This window comes from Panthera onca, chromosome E2, assembly GCF_046562875.1.
Source record: "Panthera onca isolate mPanOnc1 chromosome E2, mPanOnc1 haplotype 2, whole genome shotgun sequence".
NCBI lineage: Eukaryota > Metazoa > Chordata > Mammalia > Carnivora > Felidae > Panthera > Panthera onca.
In genome coordinates this window covers 18,414,376-18,435,980 of record NC_138353.1, presented here as the reverse complement: position 1 = coordinate 18,435,980, position 21,605 = coordinate 18,414,376, and the positions used below count along the sequence as shown (strand labels likewise).

Here is a 21,605-nt window from a genome sequence, read left to right as displayed (position 1 = left end):
AAGAAATGCCTCCTACCTTCAAACAAAAATGAACTTAAAATAGGTCACAGACTGAAATAAAATGCAAAAGTACAAAATATTTAGGGGTGCTGAGTGGCTCAGTCATTAAGTGTCAGACTTCAGCTCAGGTCATGATCTCCTGGTTGGTGAGTTCGAGTCCCACATTAGGTGAGCACGAGTCCTGCATCGATGAGCCCTGCTCCTCTGCCCCCAACCCCCCCCCCCCGCCCCTCCTGGGATTTTCTCTCTCTCTGCCCCTCACTCACTTGTGCCCTCCCTCTCTCAAAAAACAAACAAACGCCCCACCAAAGTATTTAGAAGGAAATACAAGAGGAAATTGTCAGGACTGAAGGCTATGTGAAGTATAAACAAACATTAAGCAACAACAACAAAAGGATCAAGGATCTGTTTCCACATTTTAAAACTAGGAAAAAAAAAGGGGGGGTGCTGGCTGGCTCAGTTGGTGAAGCATGCAACTCTTGATCTCGGGGTTATGAGTTTGAGCCCCAGGTTGGGTGTAGAGTTCACTTGAAATCTTAAAATAAAAATTAAAAAAAACCCAGAATAATAAAGATCTAAATGGAAATCAATGAAGTAAACAGACTATAGAGAAAATCAGTAAGGGGCACCTGGGTGGCTCAGTCGGTTAAGTGTCTGACTTCAGCTCAGGTCACGATTTCATGGTTTGTGAGTTCAAGCCCTGTATCCGGCTCTCTACTGTCAGCACAAAGCCCACTTTGGATCCTGTCTCCCGCTCTCTGCCCCTCCCCCACTCACTCACTCTGTCTTTCTCAAAATAAAAGAGTAAAACCAAAAGCCTTAATAATAATAAAATAGATAAGCCTCTATGCAAGATTTATCAAGTTATGAAAGGAAACACACAAATTACCAATATCAGGAATGAGAAAGGAGACATCACCACAATTACACAAATACTGAGAGGGGAAAAAGGGAAAACCATGAACCTATTTCTACCAATAAACAATTTAAATGAAATTAACAAATTCCTTTAAAGACACAAATGACTAAAGTTTACAAAAACAGATAAATAGATAACCTATGTAGCCCTATATCTATAATTAAATTTTGAATTAGAAATCTTAGCATAAAGTTACTTACATCTGTTGCGTCTCTATGCTGGACAAAGGATACAATGTTGTCCTACTGCACATATTTGCCAACTTCACATTCAGAGACCGCACGTAGCTTGAAAATGGCTGCAAAGTAAATACTAGAACTCATGCTTGACTTTTTCATTAGCTGTGAAGACGCAAGAAAGTAGACACTATGTTAATTCAAATTCAACTTAAAAGTATATGGTGTCTATAGTTTCCCACTGGGAACAGCGCAAAATTTTGAGGACGTTTTCAGTATTCAAAATGTATTACCCCATTACGTAAATAAGTTACCAACATCATTGATAAATGACTGAAATTCCAACAAATTTCTTTGCTGTTTCATTGTATTCTTCAACCAACATTTTAACAATAGGCAAAAGATACGAATGGGCATTTTACCAAAGACACTTGGGTAGTAAATAACATTTTACAAATGCTCAAGGTCATGAGTCATTAGAGAAATGCCAGGCAAAACCACAGCGAGATTCTACTACTACAGGCCTATTAAAATGGCAAACATTAGAAACACTGATCGTATCAATTCTTGGCTACTATATGGAAGAACTGGAACTCATTCACTTTTGGGGGAAAGTAACATGGTATAAGTACTTTAGAAAACAATTTGTCGGTTTCCAAAAATTTTTAACATTCACCTGCCCTTGACAAAGACATTGTACTCCTAGATATTATCACAAGGGAAATGAAGGCATAGGCCCATGTGAATACCTGTACATTCATGCCCATACCTTAGTTTGTAATAGCCAAAAACTCATGTTATTTAACATACAAAAAGCTTAAAAAATTATAGTGCATTTGAGTAAGTTTTCTGGTAAAATGGTAGAATAGGAAGCACTAGAAAGTCATCTCCCTATCTACACAACAGTTGTATTGGTGGAATATGTCTATTGTAACTATTTTGGAACTCTGGGGTCTATTCAAAGGCTTACAACTTACAGAGGAAGCCTTAAGCAGTAAATTGCAGTTAATTTTGCTCAATGTATGTCCTCAGCACTGTAGCAGCTACCTATCCCTTATCGCCTTGCCCTGTGGCAGGCAGCTCTTTGTGTGTCCCTGGAGCGGCTTGCATGCAGTTTTGGGGAGACTGGGTAGGACCCCACTCTCCAAATATTGAGGAACTGTGCTCTAATCTGACCGCAGAGGTGAAAACACAGAAGTGGGCGGCCATTTGTGCAACTCTTGTCCAATTGTTACAAGCCACTACCCCTCTGGCTGAGGTGACTCCCAGGGGATTTTAGGTGCCAGCACATTTCTTCCCCTTCATTTTTCTTTTTCTCCTTTTGGGAGTCAAATACTTAGGATTAAGACATTCCAAAGCAATCACATACACAGGAGAATTTTAGACGTCAAGTTAACAGGCTCAGAAGAGACCGGAGATAGATACACTTCAGGCTGATCCCTGGCAGAGACGGCCTAGGAGGGTTAAAAACATTTCTAAATAAAAATGGCAAACGCTGGGAAAAGATGAAGAATCTGATTTCCAGAGTTAACACGTAATTAAATGTAAGTGTCCAGTGCTCAACAACAACAAAAATCACAAGGCAAACAAAAAAACCCAGGAAAGTATGGCCCGTTCAAAGGGGGAAAACATCACCAGAAACTGTCTCATAAAAAAACCCTGATGTCAGCTCCCATTAGACAAAGACTTTAAAACAACTATCTTAGGATCCTGAGGGAGATGGCGGCGTAGGAGGACGCTGGGCTCACCGCGTCCTGCTGATTACTTAGATTCCACCCACACCTGCCTAAATAACCCAGAAAACTGCCAGAAGACTAGCAGAACGGAGTCTCCGGAGCCAAGCGCAGACGAGAGGCCCACGGAAGAGGGTAGGAAGGGCAGAGAGTAGGTGCGCACTACACGGACTGGCGGGAGGGAGCCGGGGCGGAGGGGCGGCCCCGCCGGCCAAGCGGAGCCCCCGGGTCTGGCTGGCAAAAGCGGAGGGGCCGGACAGGGTGTGTTCGGACAGCAAGAGGGACTTAACATCTGGAAGGTTATAAGCTAACAGCTCTGCTCGGAGAGCGGGAGGGCTGGAGGACAACGGGAGGGAGAGTTGTTGAGCTCCAGGTGACAGAGCGCAGCTTGGCGGGGAACAAAGGCGCTGCCAGCGCCATCTCCCTCGCCCATCCCCCAGCCAAAATCCCAAAGGGAACCAGTTCCTGTTAGGGAACTTGCTTGCACCGCGAAAACACCCAACGCTGTGCTTCTGCGGATCCATCCCTCCAGTGGCGGGTCTGACTCCCTCCCGGTGCCGCAGGGCCCCTCCCGAAGCAGATCTCTGAAGGAAAAGCGAGCTGAGCCTGCCCCTCCTGCCCCCGTGCACCTTGCCGATCCACCCCAGCTAATACACCATGGTCCCCAGCACCACAAGCCTGGCAGTGTGCAAGTAGCCCAGACGGGCCACGCCACCCCACAGGGAATCCCGCCCCTAGGAGAGGGGAAGAGAAGGCACACACCAGTCTGACTGTGGCCCCAGCGGTGGGCTGGGGGCAGACATCAGGTCGGACTGCGGCCCCGCCCACCAACTCCAGTTATACACCACAGCACAGGGGAAGTGCCCTGCAGGTCCTCACCACTCCAGGGACTATCCAAAATGACCAAATGGAAGAATTCCCCTCAGAAGAATCTCCAGGAAATAACAACAGCTAATGAACTGATCAAAAAGGATTTAAATAATATAACAGAAAGTGAACTTAGAATAATAGTCATAAAATTAATCGCTGGGCTTGAAAACAGTATAGAGGACAGCAGAGAATCTATTGCTACAGAGATCAAGGGACTAAGGAACAGTCAGGAGGAGCTAAAAAAATGCTATAAACGAGCTACAAAATAAAATGGAAACAACCACGGCTGGGATTGAAGAGGCAGAGGAGAGAATAGGTGAACTAGAAAATAAAATTATGGAAAAAGAGGAAGCTGAGAAAAAGAGAGATTAAAAAAAATCCAGGAGTATGAGGGGAAAATTAGAGAACTAAGTAATGCACTAAAGAGAATTAATCTATGCATAATTGGTATCCCAGAGGAGGAAGAGAGAGGGAAAGGTGCTGAAGGTGTACTTGAAGAAATAATAGCTGAGAACTTCCCTGATCTGGGGAAGGAAAAAGGCATTGAAATCAAAGAGGCACAGAGAACTCCCTTCACACATAACTTGAATCGACCTTCTGCACAAGCATGAAACCTACAGACATCACAATGACTCTAAACCCATATCTTTCTATAATAACACTGAACGTAAATGGGCTAAATGCGCCAACCAAAAGACATAGGGTATCAGAATGGATAAAAAAACAAGACCCATCTGTTTGCTGTCTACAAGAGACTCATTTTAGACCTGAGGACACCTTCAGATTGAAAGTGAGGGGATGGAGAACTATTTATCATACTTGGAAGTCAAAAGAAAGCTGGAGTAGCCATACTTATATCAGACAAACTAGACTTTAAATTAAAGGTTGTAACAAGAGATGAAGAGCATTATGTAATAATCACAGGGTCTATCCATCAGGAAGAGCTAACAATTATAAATGTCTATGCACCGAATACGGAAACCCCCAAATATATGAAACAATTACTCACAAACGTAAGCAACCTTATTGATAAGAATGTGGTAATTGCAGGGGGCTTTAATACCCCACTTACAACAATGGAGAGATCATCTAGACACACGGTCAATAAAGAAACAAGAGCCCTGAATGATACATTGGATCAGATGGACTTGACAGATATATTTAGAACTCGGCATCCCAAAGCAACAGAACATACTTTCTTCTCGAGTGCACATGGAACATTGTCCAAGACAGATCACATACTGGGTCACAAAACAGCCTTCATAAGTATACAAGAATTGAAATCATACCATGCATACTTTCAGACCACAATGCTATGAAGCTTGAAATCAACCACAGGAAAAAGTCTGGAAAACCTCCAAAATCATGGAGGTTAAAGAACACCCTACTAAAGAATGAATGGGTCAACCAGGCAATTAGAGAAGAAATTTAAAAATATGTGGAAACAAACGAAAATGAAAATACAACAATCCAAACGCTCTGGGATGCAGCGAAGGCAGTCCTGAGAGGAAAATACGTTGCAATCCAGGCCTATCTTCAAGAAACAAGAAAAATCCCAAATACAAAATCTAACAGCACACCTAAAGGAAATAGAAGCAGAACCGCAAAGACAGCCTAAACCCAGCAGAAGAAGAGAAATAATAAAGATCAGAGGAGAAATAAACAACACAGAATCTAAAAAAACTGTAGAGCAAATCAATGAAACCAAGAGTTGGTTTTTTGAAAAAATAAACAAAATTGATAAACCTCTAGCCAGGCTTCTCAAAAAGAAAAGGGAGATGATCCAAATAGATAAAATCATGAATGAAAATGGAATTATTACAACCAATCCCTCAGAAATACAAGCAATATCAGGGAACACTATGAAAAATTATATGCCAACAAACTGGACAACCTGGAAGAAATGGACAAATTTCTAAGCACCCCCACACTTCCAATACTCAATCAGGAGGAAATAGAAAGCTTGAACAGACCCATAACCAGCGAAGAAATTGACTCAGTTATCAAAAATCTCCCAACAAATAAGAGTCCAGGACCAGATGGCTTCCCAGGTGAGTTCTATCAGACATTTAAAGCAGAGATAATACCTATCCTTCTCAAGCTATTTCAAAAAATAGAAAGGGAAGGAAAACTTCCAGACTCATTCTATGAAGCCAGTATTACTTTGATTCCTAAACCAGAGACTCAGTAAAAAAAAAAAAAAAAAGAGAGAGAGAGAGAGAGAGAGAACTACAGGCCAATATCCCTGATGAATATGGATGCAAAAATTCTCAATAAGATACTAGCAAATCAAATTCAACAGCATATGAAAAGAATTATTCACCATGATCATGATCAAGTGGGATTCATTCCTGGGATGCAGGTCTGGTTCAACATTCGCAAATCAATCAATGTGATACATCACATTAATAAAAGAAAAGAACCATATGATCCCGTCAATCGATGCAGAAAAAGCATTTGACAAAATTCAGCAACCTTTCTTAATAAAAACCCTCAAGAAAGTCGGGATAGAAGGAACATACTTAAACATCATAAAAGCCATTTATGAAAAGCCCACAGCTAACATCATCCTCGATGGGGAAAAACTGAGAGCTTTTTCCCTGAGATCAGGAACACGACAGGGATGTCCACTCTCACCACTGTTGTTTAACATAGTGTTAGAAGTTCTAGCATCATCAATCAGACAACAAAAAGAAATCAAACGCATCAAAATTGGCAAAGATGAAGTTAAGCTTTCACTTTTTGCAGATGACATGATATTATACATGGAAAATCCGATAGACTCCACCAAAAGTCTGCTAGAACTGATATATGAATTCAGCAAAGTTGCAGGATACAAAATCAATGTACAGAAATCAGTTGCATTCTTATACACTAATAATGAAGCAACAGAAAGACAAATAAAGAAACTGATCCCATTCACAATTGCACCAAGAAGCATAAAATACCTAGGGATAAATCTAACCAAAGATGTAAAAGATCTGTATGCTGAAAACTATAGAAAGCTTATGAAGGTAATTGAAGAAGATATAAAGAAATGGAAAGACACTCCCTGCTCATGGATTGGAAGAATAAATATTGTCAAAATGTCAATACTACCCAAAGCTATCTACACATTCAATGCAATCCCAATCAAAATTGCACCAGCATTCTTCTCGAAGCTAGAACAAGCAATCCCAAAATTCATATGGAACCACAAAAGGCCCTGAATAGCCAAAGTAATTTTGAAGAAGAAGACCAAAGCAGGAGGCATCACAATCCCAGACTTTAGCCTCTACTACAAAGCTGTAATCATCAAGACAGCATGGTATTGGCACAAAAACAGACACATAGACCAATGGAATAGAATAGAAACCCCAGGACTAGACCCACAAAAGTATGGCCAACTCATCTTTGACAAAGCAGGAAAGAATATCCAATGGAAAAAAGACAGTCTCTTTAACAAATGGTACTGGGAGAACTGGACAGCAACATGCAGAAGGTTGAAACTAGACCACTTTCTCACACCATTCACAAAAATAAACTCAAAATGGATAAAGGACCTGAATGTGAGACAGGAAACCATCAAAACCCTAGAGGGGAGAGCAGGAAAAGACCTCTCTGACCTCAGCTGCAGCAATTTCTTACTTGACACATCCCCAAAGGCAAGGGAATTAAAAGCAAAAATGAACTATTGGGACCTCATGAAGACAAAAAGCTTCTGCACAGCAAAGGAAACAATCAACAAAACTAAAAGGCAACCCATGGAATAGGAAAAGATATTTGCAAATGACATGTCGGAAAAAGGGCTAGTATCCAAAATCTATAAAGAGCTCACCAAACTCCACACCCGAAAAACAAATAATCCAGTGAAGAAATGGACAGAAAACATAAATAGACACTTCTCTAAAGAAGACATCCAGATGGTCAACAGGCACATGAAAAGATGCTCAATGTTGCTCATCAGGGAAATACAAATCAAAACCACACTCAGATATCACCTCACGCCAGTCAGAGTGGCCAAAATGAACAAATCAGGAGACTATAGATGCTGGAGAGGATGTGGAGAAACGGGAACCCTCTTGCACTGTTGGTGGGAATGCAAACTGGTGCAGCCACTCTGGAAAACAGTGTGGAGGTTCCTCAAAAAATTAAAAATAGACCTACCCTATGACCCAGCAGTAGCACTGCTAGGAATTTACCCAAGGGATACAGGAGTGCATAGGGGCACATGTACCCCAATGTTTATAGCAGCACTCTCAACAATAGCCAAATTATGGAAAGACCCTAAATGTCCATCAACTGATGAATGGGTAAAGAAATCGTGGTTTATATACACAATGGAGTACTATGTGGCAATGACAAAGAATGAAATATGGCCCTTTGTAGCAACGTGGATGGAACTGGAGAGTGTGATGGTAAGTGAAATAAGCCATACAGAGAAAGACAGACACCATATGGTTTCACTCTTATGTGGATCCTGAGAAACTTAACAGAAACCCATGGGGGAGGGGAAGGAAAAAAAAAAAAAAGAGGGTAGAGTGGGAGAGAGCCAAAGCACAAGAGACTCTTAAAAACTGAGAATAAACTGAGGGTTGATGGGGGGTGGAAGGGAGGGGGGGATGGGTGATGGGCATTGAAGAGGGCATCTTTTGGGATGAGCATTGGGTGTTGTATGGAAACCAATTTGACAATAAATTTCATATATTGAAAAAAAAAAAGAAAAAAACCCTATCTTATAGATGATCAGATAACTAAAGGAAGACATGGAGAAAGGCAAGGAAATGCTGTATGAACAAAAATGGAACTATCACACAAGACATAGAAAACATAAAAAGGAATCAAAACGAGATTCTAGTGCTAAAATTACCACAACTGAAATGAAAAATTCGCTAGAGGGATTCAAAAGCAGATTTGAGAACATGGAAGAATCAGTGAACTTCAAAACAGGAAAATCAAAAGAGAAAGGAGTGAAGGAAAGTAAACAGAATATAAGGCACCTCGGGAACACCTTCAAGAGGAACAACACACACTTTGTCGGAGTCTCAGGACATGAGACAAAGGAGAGATAACTTGAAGATTTAATGGCTGAAAACTCCCCCGGATTGATGAAATACATAAATATAAGCACCCAAGAAGCTCAATGAACTCCAAAAAGGATGAATTCAAAGAGACCCAAATCAAGACAAACTACAATCTGTCAAAAGACCGAGAAATTTGACAGGAACAAGGGAGGTGACCTGTCAACACAAGGGATCCTCAGTAAGATTGTCCACAGATTCTTCATCAGATCCTTTAGAAGCCAGAGGGTCGCCTGGATGGCTCAGTTGGTTAAGTGTCTGACCCTTGGTTTTGACTCCGGTCATGATCCCAGGGTCGTGAGTTCAAGCCTGCATCAATCGGGCTTGCATTGTCCATGCAGAGCCTGCTTGGGACTCTCTCTCTCCCTCTCTCTCTGCCCCTCCCCCACTAGCTCTCTCTCTCTCACACAATAAATACAAACTTAAAAAAAAAATTCCTTAGAAGCCAGAAAACAGTGGGCTGGTATGTTCAAAGTGCTGAAAGCAAAGAAAAATGGTAACAGAGAATCATGTATCTGACAAAATTGTCTTTCAAAAGTAAGGGGGAAATTAATTCTCAGATAAACGAAATCCGAGGAAGTTTACAATCACTAGACCTGCCTAGCAAGAAGTGCTAAAGGGAGTCCTTCCATTCGAAGTCAAAGGACATTAGACTAACTCTAAGCCGTGTGAAGGAATACAGATCACCTGTAAAGGTAAATACAAGTGCAATTTTTAAAACCACTATTATTGTAACTTTGGTCTATAACTTCGTTAATTTCCACATGATTTAAAAAGATAATGCATTTTTAAAAAACAATTATTAGCATATATTTTGGACCTAAAATGGATAAAGATGTAATTCTGTGACATCAATAACTGAAAGGGTTGGAGGTGGAACTGCATAGGAGCAGAGTTTTTGTACGGTATGGAAATTAGGCTGATATAAATTCAAACTAGAGTGTTATAGTTTGAGGATGTTCAACATAATCTCCACGGTACCCACAAAGAAAATAGCTATAGAATACACACAAAAGGAAATGAGAAGGGCGTTAAAACATTTTACATTAAAACAATCAAAAACAAAAGAAGACAGTACTATAGGAAATGGGGACCCAAAAGCCATATAGAAAACAAATAGCAAAATGACAGAAGTCCTTCCTTATCAGTAATTACTTTAAATGTAAGTGGATTAAACTCTCCAATCAAAATACAGAAACTGACAGAATGGATGTTTAAAAATGACCCAACTAGGGGTACCCGGGTGACTCAGGCAGTCAGTTAAGCGTCAGGCTTCAGCTCAGGTCGTGATCTCACAGTTTGTGAGTTCAAGCCCCACACCAGGCCCTCTGCTGTCAGTACAGAGCCCACTTCAGATCCTCTGTCCCCCTCTCTCTCTGCCCCTCCCCACTCTCTGTCTCTCTCTCAAAAGTAAACATTAAAAAATAATAATAAAAAAAAAAGATCCAACCATATGTTGTCCACAGAGACTTTTTTTTTTTTTTTAATTTTTAATGTTTATTTACTTTTCAGAGAGACAGAGACAGAAAGTGAGTGGGTTAGGGGCAGAGGGAGGGGGAGACACAGAATTGGAAGCAGGCTCCAGGCTCCGAGCTGTCAGCACAGAGCCTGACGCGGGGCTCGAACTCACGAGCTGTGAGATCATGACCTGAGCCGAAGTCGGACGCTCAACCGACTGAGCCACCCACCCAGGCGCCCCACACAGAGACTAACTTTATAGCCAAAGACAAAAGTAGGTTGAAAGTGAAAGGATGGAAAAACATATTCCATATAAATAATAAGCAATTACAGTAAGGGTGGCTATATTAATATCAGACAAAATAGACTAAATTTTAAAAAGTTACGAGACAAATTTGGACATTTGTATATTGTAATAAAATGTCCAGTAAGAAGGCATATACAATTATAGACATTTATGAAACTAGTAACAGACCAAGAAAACATAAAAAGCAAAAATTGATAGGAAGAAATGGACAGTTTTACAATAGTTGGAGACCACTCTCAATAATAAGCAAAAAGTCAATAAGGAAATCAAGGTCTTGAACAACACATAAGCCAATCAGACTAATGGAAATGTACATAATATTCTAACCAACAACAATAGAGAACACACTGTTCTCAAGTGCACATGGGATATTTCTATGATAGACCATGTTAGGCCACAAATTAAGGCTTAATAGATTTTAAAAGGTAGATACTATGCAAAGTATTTTGTCCAAACTCAATAGGACGAAGTTAGAAATTGATAAAAGGCAAACTAGACAATTCACAAATTTGTGGAAATTAACCCATATTTAATCAATGGAACAAAGGAGAAATCACAAGGAATATTAGAAAATACTTGGAGATGAAAGAAAACAAAAACACAACATACCAAAATTCATGAAAGGCAGCAAAAGCAGTATGAAGGAGGAAGCTTACATTAAAAAAGAAAGATCTCAAATCAACAACTTTACAATTTAAAGAACTTGAAAAAGAACAAACTAAACCAAGAGCTAGACAAAAGAAAGAAATAAGGGTTAGAGATTAAAGAGAATAGAAATACAATAGGGAAAATTCAACAAAACCAGAAGAAGGTTCTTTAAAAAGATTAACAAAATTGACAAACCTTTAGTTAGAGTGACTAAAAAAGAGAGATGACTCAAATTACTAAAATCAGAAATAAAAGCGGAGACATTACTACCAATTCTACAGAAATAAAAAGGATTACAAGAGTACCAAGAACAAGCGTGCACACACACAAAAATGGAACTGAGATGAAATAGACTACTCCCTAAAAACACAAAACCTATTGAGACTGAATCATGAAGAGAATATCTCAATAAACGTGTAAGTAGTGAGTATAATGTATACACAACTAAAACCTCCCCACAACAAACCAACCTCTGGACCCAATGACTTTATTGGTGAATTTTGCACATTAAAGAAGCAGCAGTGATCTTTGTTAAGAAAATTTCAAAAACTTGGAGAGAACAATTCCTAACTTAGTTGTTGTCCTGATGCCAAAGCCAGAAAATGATACTATAAGAAATGTACAGACCAGTATCCCTTATGAACACTGATGTAAATATCTTTAACAAAATACTAGCAAACAGAGTTTAGCAGCATACTGAAAGGATTATACACCATGTGGGAGTGGGGTTTATTCCTGGAATGCAAGGATAGTTTGACATATGAAAATCAATCAGTGTAATGCACCACATTAACGGAACAAAGAACATATGACCCTCTCAATTGATACAAAAAAGAATTTGACAAAATCCAACACCCTTTCATGATAAAAACACGAAACCACTTCATATCTATCAAGATAGATGCTACTCAAAAATTTAAAAATGTTTTTTTCAGAAAAAACAGGTGTTGGTGAGGATGTAGAAAAATTAGAACCCATGTATACGGTTGGTAGGAATGTAAAATGATAGAGCAACTGTGAAAAACAGTATGCAGGCTCTTCAAAAAATTAAACATATAATTACCATATGATCCAGTAATTCCACTAACAGGTATATATCCAAAAGAACAGAAAGAAAGGTCTCAAAGAGATATTTGTACACCTATTCATAGCTGCATGATTCACAATAGCCAAAAGGTGGAAGTAAACCAAATATCCATCGAAAGATTAATGAATAAGCAAAATATGACATAGAAATTCAACGGCATATTATTCAGCCTTAAAAAAAAAAAAAAAGGAAATTCTGACACATGCTATAAAACATGGATGAACCTTGAGGACATTATGCTAAGTGAAATAAACCAGTCACAAATAGACAAATACTGTACGACTTCACTCATATGAGGTATCTGGAGTAGTCAAATTCACAGAGACAGAAAGTAGAATGGAAGTTTCCAGGGGCTCAGCAGAGGGGGGACATTGGAGTTATTGTTTAATGGGTACAGACTTTGTTTTACAAGACGAAAAGGGCTCGGGATGTGAATGGTGGTGATGGCTGCACAATATGAATGTTCTTAATACCCTTGAACTGTGCACTTAGAGATAGTTACCATGGCAAGTTCTGTTAAGTGTATTTTACCAGATATTTTTTGATTAAAAAAATAAAGCATGAAAAATTATGATGGATTCACTCAATAGAACACTACTCGGTGGCAAAAGGAATGAACTATTCCTACACACAGCATGGATAATTCTCAAGAAAATTACGCTGTGAAGGAAAACAGACCAAATATAGGGTATAAGTACTTAATAACTCCAGTTGTACAAAATTCTAAGAAGGCCAACAAATCTATGGTGAAAAAAGAAAAGGTAAATTTATGGTTTTCTGGGAAGGCAAGGAGGGCCGGTAAAAGGCACGAGGTAGCTTTGCGGGTGACGGGTACGTTCGTTATCATGATGGTGTTGGTTCCCTGAGTGTACACGTACTGAAAAACTTATGAAATTGTGCACATCAAATATGTACAACTGTTGCATGACAATCCTATCTCATTAGAGCATTTAAAGAAATTGTTGCACATTCATTTTAGAAAATTAGATTTGGTAACCCTATGTTGACTCTATTCGCGCTCTCTCATGCCTTGGCAGCAAAAATGGCTGGCTATGTCACAAATGCTACATCCCTGGAATACAAGACCTACCTTCGCTCAGCCCCCATTTTCCTGCCAAGGCAGCAATGGCTGTGGCATGAATGGTGCAGAGAGCCTTAGTGGCCACAAAACCTTTAGCGTTTTGCTCTGCCAGTGGCCTAAGTCATAGGACAGAGGTCTGGAGGTCCTGAGAATTTCTGCAAAGCCTGAATCCTGCAGTCACATTCAAGGAGACAACTGTGGATGCACTTTTAGAATAGGTACATTCCCTCTAGTTTGCTGCAGCCTCACCTACTCCGTCGTCACCCCAAGTGCTTCCATACAAATTATGCTCTCAACTGGGCCCAGTAAGGCTTAGTTAGGACACCAGTATACCAGATGCTAGACTTCAAGGCGTATGGCTCCTTGACAGGTGCCAGGTAAATGGTGCCTGCTTAACAGTGCTAGGGAAAGTGAGGCATCCCCTGGAAACATGGGGCCCTATTCATGCAGCTCCCAGATGCAGTGGAGGTTGTCACAACTGCCCCGTCCTCAGGGTAATCTCTGGGTCACAAAAATTCGTGCCGTTCGGATCACATTAGTCCCACAGAGTCCTACAATCTTCCCCAGGAGGCCTTGTATAGCAACTTACAAAGGAGGCCAAATCTGGACCGAGAGGGGTTCTCCACCATCCTGTGGCAACGTCCCCTCTGAGGCAATGTTTGGAGACCCTTTTAGTTTGGTAGACCTTAACCGTGTCCTCAACCCACTTCACAATGATCAAAACATACTAAAGGTGGCTTTACAATAAGGCAATGTGAACTAGGTAGTTGCTGGGATAGGTAATGTGGAGTCTGGATAAATCCATCACGAGCATCACAGGAGATCCACCATCCCTGACAAAAGGGAAACCTTTTCTGCAGGCTGCCAGCAGAATCCAGCTCAGGTCTTCATGGTCAAAGATGGGTCATGTCCACAGCTACACTGGTCACAGAGGGAGGGAATGACATCTTCCTTTGGCCTCAGGCTCCACAGGATTCCCTCTTGAAACAAGAAGAGGTCTGAACACAGGGACTGGCTGAGACACACTCTTGGAGACCCGCTGTCCTTGGGAACGCTGAAAGGGCTCCTACCACAAACACTCGCAGTGACAAAGGTCTGGTAAAGTCCGTGGTGAGAAAAATGCAACTTTGTTCCAGACAGCTTTCAACATAACTAGCATTCATAGGGAATCTTCCCAGTGTGGACATTGGGATGAACAAGGTTCAACCTCTGGCTGATGGCCCCCTCATAAAGTCTGCCCTCAGAGCTTATCTCCACTGCACACGGTTGTGCTGGAGGAGGAAGCACATTCTCTGCACTCCTTTCTCTGATGTGAATTTTCTGATGCCGGACAAGGGTAGGCCTCTGGCTGAAGGCTTTTCCACATTCACTGCACTTATACGGCCTGTCTGGTTTGTGAACCTTCTGGTGCTGCCTCAGATTAGACCTTTGCCTGAAGGTTTTCCCACATTCGAGGCACTCATAAGGCCGCTCCCCGGTGTGAAGCCTCCGATGGTTATTGAGGCTGGAGCTCTGGTTAAAGAATTTCCCACATTCGGGGCACTGATAAGGCCGTTCGCCAGTGTGAAGTCTCCGATGGCTATTGAGGCTGGAGCTCTGGCTAAACAATTTCCCACATTCGATGCACTCATAAGGCCGTTCCCCAGTGTGGACTCTCTGATGCTTCATGAGGTCAGAGCTCCGGCTGAAGGCTTTCCCACATTCGCTGCACCCGTAAGGCCGTTCGCCAGTGTGGACTATCTGATGTTGGATAAGACTGGCGATGTGGCTGAAGAATTTCCCGCACTCGTTGCACTTGTAAGGTCTTTCTCCAGTGTGAACCCTCCAATGTTTGATGAGACTGGAGTTGCAGTTGAAAGATTTCCCACACTCGCTGCACTCGTGAGCGCTTCTGCCGGTATGAACCCTCTTATGATGAATGAGGTTGGAGCGCTGGCTGAAGAATTTCCCGCATTCGCTGCACTCATAAGGCTTCTCTCCAGTGTGAACTCTCTTATGTTGAGTGAGGTTGGAGTTCCGGCTGAAGAACTTCCCACATTCGCTGCACACGTGGGGGCTTTCCCCGGTGTGAACTCTCTGATGTTTAACGAGACTGGAGTGCTGGCTGAAGAACTTCCCACATTCCCGGCACTCATAAGGCTTTCCTCTGTTGTGGTCTCTCTGGTGTTGAAGGAGGCCGGAGGCATGGCTAAAGAATATCCCACATTTGTTGCACTCATAAGGCCTTTCTCCAGCGTGGGTTCTCTGGTGCTGAACGAGTGCGCGTTTGTCACTGAAAGTGTTCCCAGACTCGCTGCACTTGTTATGGCTTTGGACGGTGTGACGATCCCCGACACCAGTGTCCCGGGGTGGCTCCTCCACTCTGTGAGGGACCTGATGCGGCAGAAAGCCGGATCCGGCCTTCCCATCCGCAAAGTCCTTCCCACCCTCCCTGACTGTGAGAGGTTTCTTTGATGCATCATCTCTGCAGCTCTTCATGAGGGAGGAGGCCCTGTCCTCATCCCTTCCGATAGGCTTGTCTACACCCTGCTGCATCTGATGCTGGTTATGGTACGCACTGGACTTGAACTCTCTCCCATATGCCTGGCACACGTAGGGCTTCTGCCTGGGATGTGCTGCCCGGTGTTCAGCCAGGGCCAAAATGTCTTTCAAGTGTAGGCCACACATGTCGCAGGAGTAGTCCTTCCGGCCAGGCGGAGCTGCCTTGAGATTCCGGTCACGTGGCACTCCTTCCACAGACGCACTATGCTCACCCTCTGTTCCAGAGCAAAAATCTGAAAGCAGAGAAATGCTGGTGAAGTTAACAAGAACTCTGCTGGAAGGAAACGGCCCCGTGACAAACGCATGCCTGACCCAGGAATGAGTCCACAGGATTGCTGGCAAGATAAGAAACCCGAGGTCAGGGTGAGGAAGGTTCTGTTCGGCAGTACTGTGTCTGGCAAGGTCACAAAACAGGGGGGTCTTACCAGGACGAAAGACACAATGATGGGGCACACGTATTGAGCCTAAAGGTGGGGTCTCCAACTCCTCTAAAATTTTTTTTTAATGTTTATTTATTTTTGAGAGAGTGCAAGCAGGGGAGGGGCAGAGAGAGAGGGAGACACAGATTCCGAAGCAGGCTCCAGGCTCTGAGCTGTCAGCACGGAGCCCAACGTGGAGCTCGAACTCACAAACTGGGAGATCGTGGCCTGAGCCAAAGTCGGATGCTCAACCGACTGAGTCACCCAGGCGCCCCTCCAACTCCTCCATAAAGGCTTTTCGGCAGGGCCTTGGCTGTTGGTAACACACGAGCCCTGTGCAGAAGGTGTGTCCAGGCCCAGGAAAATCTGACTGCAAGTAAGTAGCTGGTGTTTAAGGACTACTGAAGGGAATATACACATATCATGACATAAGGAGTGTAGGTCCATGCGGGAGACTGTCACAGAGGGAGCTGTGGCAAGAGTGAGATGGGAAGGCCGGACAGGTGGGGCCCAGCCAGGGGCCCCAAGTCAGCAGAAATGACAGGGGGGCGATGCGTCAAGAATGGGAAACGAAAGGTCGAAGAGAGATGTGCCCGTTGGCTTTGGCACCCAAACAATGACGAACGCGAGAAAGACTGCAGTTATGATTTGCAGACAGCACTGACGTCGTCACACGCTCTCCCATCCCCGACTCACCAGAGCCGGGCCCACTGTATGCCCCTCTTGCCATGGCGGAAGTCATGTCCACTCTGTCAGGCACCCACGGCTCTGCTCCCATCTCCAGCCGGGCAACTATGTGAGACCTGAAAGACGTAAGTCCTACGGGAAAGACGGGGCAGGTGAGTGGCTAGCACTTGGCCAGGTGAACTACCTGCTGACGGACCACAGGAAAGAAAGTGAAATATTACAAAAAAGAACACACTGGGGAGGTATGGCCGGAAAATCCCAGTGGTCACAGCAGGGCCTCGAATTCCTAGCAGTCGGGCCCTAGGAAACGTCAGCCGAAGGAAATGGTCACCCAGGTGGACACGGACGGGATCCACTGGGCTGCCTACAAGATTCCTCATTCCAGCCCCTTCCCCACAAGGTTTTGGGGCAGCAGGTATTGGGGCTGCTCAGGGAGTGGGGGGTGGGGGGACACTGCACACAGCTTAGCCCTGAAAATTGCAGCACGTATGCCGGGAGAGTGGGGAAGGAAGCATTGCCCATGGTTTGGCCACGGGAAGGAAAAGGGGACAGGCGGAAATGAGCCCGGGACACCGGGTGGGTGCGAAGGCCTTACCCAACGAGGCTATAAGTGCAAAGTTCTCCAGCATCACGTCGCAGTACAGGAGTCTCTGAGCCTCATCAAGGAGCCCCCACTCCTCCTGGGAGAAGTAAATGGTCACGTCCTCAAAGGTCACACAGCCCTGCCATGATGGGGACAGTCCATTCCATGATCAGCTTCTCTCCTCAGGACTCCCTGTCTGTCCCCTGCTCCCCCACCTCCCCAGCTTCCCAACTCAGAGGAGATCCCAGGCCCTGGTTCCACGGATGTCAGCTCTTTTCTCATGCCTCACCTGACCCGTGTCAGTCCCCCCACAGGCGGGTGAGCAGCGAGACACCAGCTAAGCTCTGGGCCTGAAGTGCAGGGCCCCACCCTCTTCTGTGGGCCCCCTCCCATGCCACCAACTTCAGGCTTTGCACATACAAACATGGACTCAGTCTTCTCCCTTAATCCCCAGTACCAGGCCCCTGGGGCCGACGGCTCACACTCACTCCTTTTTTTAATTTTTTTAATTTTTTTTTAATGTCCATTTATTTTTGAGAGAGAGAGAGAGAGACGGTGTGAGCGGGGAAGGGGCAGAGAGAGAGGGAGACACAGAATCCAGAATCCAAAGCAGGCTCCAGGCTCTGAGCTGTCAGCACAGAGCCCGACGTGGGGCTCGAACCCACAAACTGTGAGATCATGACCTGAGCCGAAGTCAGACGTTTGAGCCACCCAGGTGCCCCTCACACTCCTATACACATAACACGTCCTGGACTGCACCTTGTATCCCCATTGTCACTGTACCCTCCCCCATCCAAGCCCACATCGTAGCCACCTCCAAGGACCCTCACATGTCACTCTGCACATGGCATCCAGAAATTCTTAGCAAATAACAACCCAGACCCTTGGGTGGCTCCCACTGCCAAGGGCAACACAGACCATTGATTTGAAGGTCTCCCCGCCCGGCCCTTTTCTGGCTTCAATCGAAGCCATGCAGAACCACACAGACATCAGATACCCTTGGGCCTCCTCCACTTCGGTGTGGCACATCCTGTCCCTTCATCAGTCACACTCTGTGACTCTGGTTCTCACCCACTCAGGGTCTAGTGGCTCTCCCAGCTGACCCCATTTGCCCCTGAGCTAATTCCCCAGCCCAACTGAAAACCTCGAGGCCCCATCAAGGGTCACTACAAAGGCCTGCTGGGAACGCAAAGGGGTGAATAAGCACAGCCCAGGGCTCAGTGTAACAATAGCTCCATTACTACTGAGCCTCCCCATCCCACCCATATCTACACCACCTGCCAGACTCCTCCCTCCTTACACAGCCCACCAGCTGTCCCCACCACCACCACGAGCGCTACTCTTCACGTTTGTCTTTTTAAAAAAATATTTATTTTGGGGAGAGCGCAAGTGGGGGAGGGGCAGAGAGAGGGGGACAGAGGATCCCAAGCAGGCTTTGTGCCGACAGGCTGACAGAAGCGAACCCCTGTGGGGCTTGAACTCACGAATCACAAGATCATGACCTGAGCTGAAGTTGGATGCTCAACTGACTGAGCCACCCAGGTGCCCCCATGTCTGTCTTTATAATGCCAAACAAGCCAATCATAGTCCCCTGTTCTCAGTTCTCAGGCCCCACCTTCCCCTTTCCCTCTAGTGTCACTGCCACCATGACCTGAAAGTTCACCCTCCTGAACTGGACACACAGCCACACCCTCGTCCACATACCAGATGCCACATTTTAGATATTTTAACTGTGGAAATAAACAAAGAGCAACCAACTAAGAAAAGCAAAGGTATTTATACTGAGCTTGCTATAGCAAGCTACCATCACTTATGTTTGGCCACCTCGAAGGCAGGCAGAGGCGTGGGAAAGCTTTATAGAGGAAACGGGAAGGCTTCAGATGTGCCCTGACTGGGGGCTGTGGGCACGGGGAAGCGGTAGGCAGGCTAACTAGAAATGGGGCGTCCTATGTGATGGGTTAAGGGTGCATACTTGGCTTTCTCTCCTTGGTCCCAAGGTGGAAGCGGGGACAAAAATTACAGAAGCTGTCAGTTATTAATCAAGCCCTGGTCATTTGGGGGCAGTTGTTACAGAAGCTATTGTTCCTGGATTGTCACTAGAGATAGCAATCTGGCTTCCTGAACTCTAATTTAAGCAGGCTGCTTCCTGGGTTGTTTATTGTAGATAAAGAGGTTGGTTTCCTGGGCAGGTCCCTGCAGGTTGTGGGTCAGAATTCTATTTTTATGTATGGTCTAGCCTTTGTCCTCTTGTGTATTCGGTCTCTCATAACCTTAACTATACCTCACCAAAACACCAAAATTGGTGTCTACCTGCCCACTCAACTCCATTCAGGCGTCTCTAGAACATCAGAGCTCAAAAGGGCCAAAGCCTCACTTCTACTTTTATATTGAATATTCTTTCTACACCCAACCTCCCCATCTCCGTTGATGGCAATCCATCCTTCCAGCTGCTGAAGCCAAAAACCACCCCTTTTCCTTCTCACCTTCCACATCAGAAAATCTGGTCAGCCTGACTTAAAAGGCGGATCTAGAACCCAATCATTTCTACCTCCAGCCACCTGCACTACTCATCCGAACTACTGCAATAGCGGACTCCTTGGTCTTCCTGCCTCCACCCTTACCCCAAGTCAATTTTCCACTCTGCATCCACAGGGAGCCTGTCAAGACCCGAGTCAGGTGTTTCCTCTTTTACTCTAACCCATCTATGGCTCCCAACACAGTCAGAATAGAGATCAAGCTCCTCAGCCCGCCATTCCGGGGCTCACTGTCTCCCAACTGCTCTCAGAACACTCAGGTCAATCTCACCTCCAGGCATTTGTGCACGCCGATTCCCGTGCCTAGAAAACCCTTCCTCGCGTCCTAAGATTTCGTAAATGGGAAGCGCTCTGTATAATCGCCGGCCTGGCTTCAGCACCCCGGACCGGGCGTGGCTCCCCTCCAGCGCTCCCAGACTCAAAACCCGGAGAGGTGGGAGACGACAGAAGACAGACAAGGCCCACCTCCGCGGTCCAGGTGCGGGGCACGCGAACGTAGGGCGGCATACACCTGGGCACTCACCTGCGCCGGGTCCCTGAGCGCCGCAGCCGCCGCCATCGGGACCCGGTCTCGCAGAGCAGCCGCCAGAGACGAGTGGGCCCCCAGTGCCCCCCTCCCTCGCCGGGCCCCAGGTGCGGCGGGCCCTCGGGCTCCCGGCTAGTGCAGGCGCGCGGGACGCGGGGCACAGCCGGACCGGGCGGACCCGCGTCTCTGGGGCGCGGCACGGAGCAGGGTCCCGGCCCCCGGCTCCGGAAAAGCCGCGAGTGACGCCGGCGCGCACACCCGGCCCGGGCTAGGACTGGCTGGCCTGGAACGCAGGAAGTTCCGGCCCGAAGCGGCGCCGAGCTCAAGGGCTGTCATTGGCCCGGCGCCAGGCGCGGACTCCTGGTTCAGCCTCCAAGGACCTGCGTTTCTCGTCCCGCCCACGCTCGGCCCCGCCGGAGGGCTGAGCGAGGGGGCGGCCCCGGGGCGGTACTGGGGGCGGTGCGAGGAGGTGGAGCTGGGGCGGTGCGAAGGGGCGGAGCTGGGGCGGTGTTGGGGGCGGTGCGAGGAGGCAGAGCTGGGGCGGTACTGGGGGCGGTGCGAGGAGGTGGATCTGGGGCGGTGCTGGAGGGCTCAGCGAGGAGGCGGATCTGGGGCGGTGCGAGGAGGCGGATCTGGGGCGGTGCTGGGGGCGGTGCGAGGAGGTGGAGCTGGGGTGGTGCTGGGGGCTGTGCGAGGAGGCGGATCCGGGGCGGTGCGAGGAGGCGGATCTGGGGCGGTGCTGGGGGCTGTGCGAGGAGGCGGATCCGGGGCGGTGCTGGGGGCGGTGCGAGGAGGCAGTGCTGGGGCGGTGCTGGGGGCGGTGCGAGGAGGTGGTGCTGGGGGCGGTGCGAGGGGGCGGAGCTGGGGCGGTGCTGGGGGCGATGAGAGGTGGTGGCACTGGGGAGAGCGCGCGGGTGGGTGATGATAGGGGGGCGGTGTTGAAGGCGGAGCGAGGAGGGAGTGCTGGACGGTGGTT

At 45.8% G+C, this 21,605-nt stretch overlaps 1 protein-coding gene across 3 annotated transcripts; it reads right to left on the bottom strand.

Annotated features, from left to right (window-relative positions):
• Window positions 1-242: 242 nt before the first annotated feature.
• ZNF792 (zinc finger protein 792) lies at window positions 243-21,013 on the bottom strand. Of its 3 annotated transcripts, XR_013552552.2 has the most exons (5): window positions 20,627-21,013; window positions 17,582-17,708; window positions 16,996-17,118; window positions 13,349-16,113; window positions 243-1,217 (listed from the first exon to the last, which is right to left on the bottom strand). XR_013552552.2 is itself a non-coding variant. In XM_060652051.3 (4 exons), the coding sequence occupies exons 1-4, from the start codon at window positions 20,660-20,662 to the stop codon at window positions 14,492-14,494; spliced, it is 1,908 nt and encodes a 635-aa protein (XP_060508034.2). In that variant the 5' UTR covers window positions 20,663-21,013; the 3' UTR covers window positions 11,643-14,491. The 3 variants fall into 3 exon arrangements, 2 of the variants coding, with proteins under 2 accessions (XP_060508034.2, XP_060508035.2); XM_060652051.3 differs by lacking the exon at window positions 243-1,217 and having other exon boundaries at window positions 11,643-16,113; XM_060652052.3 differs by lacking the exon at window positions 243-1,217 and having other exon boundaries at window positions 11,643-16,113; window positions 17,582-17,666.
• Window positions 21,014-21,605: the final 592 nt, after the last annotated feature.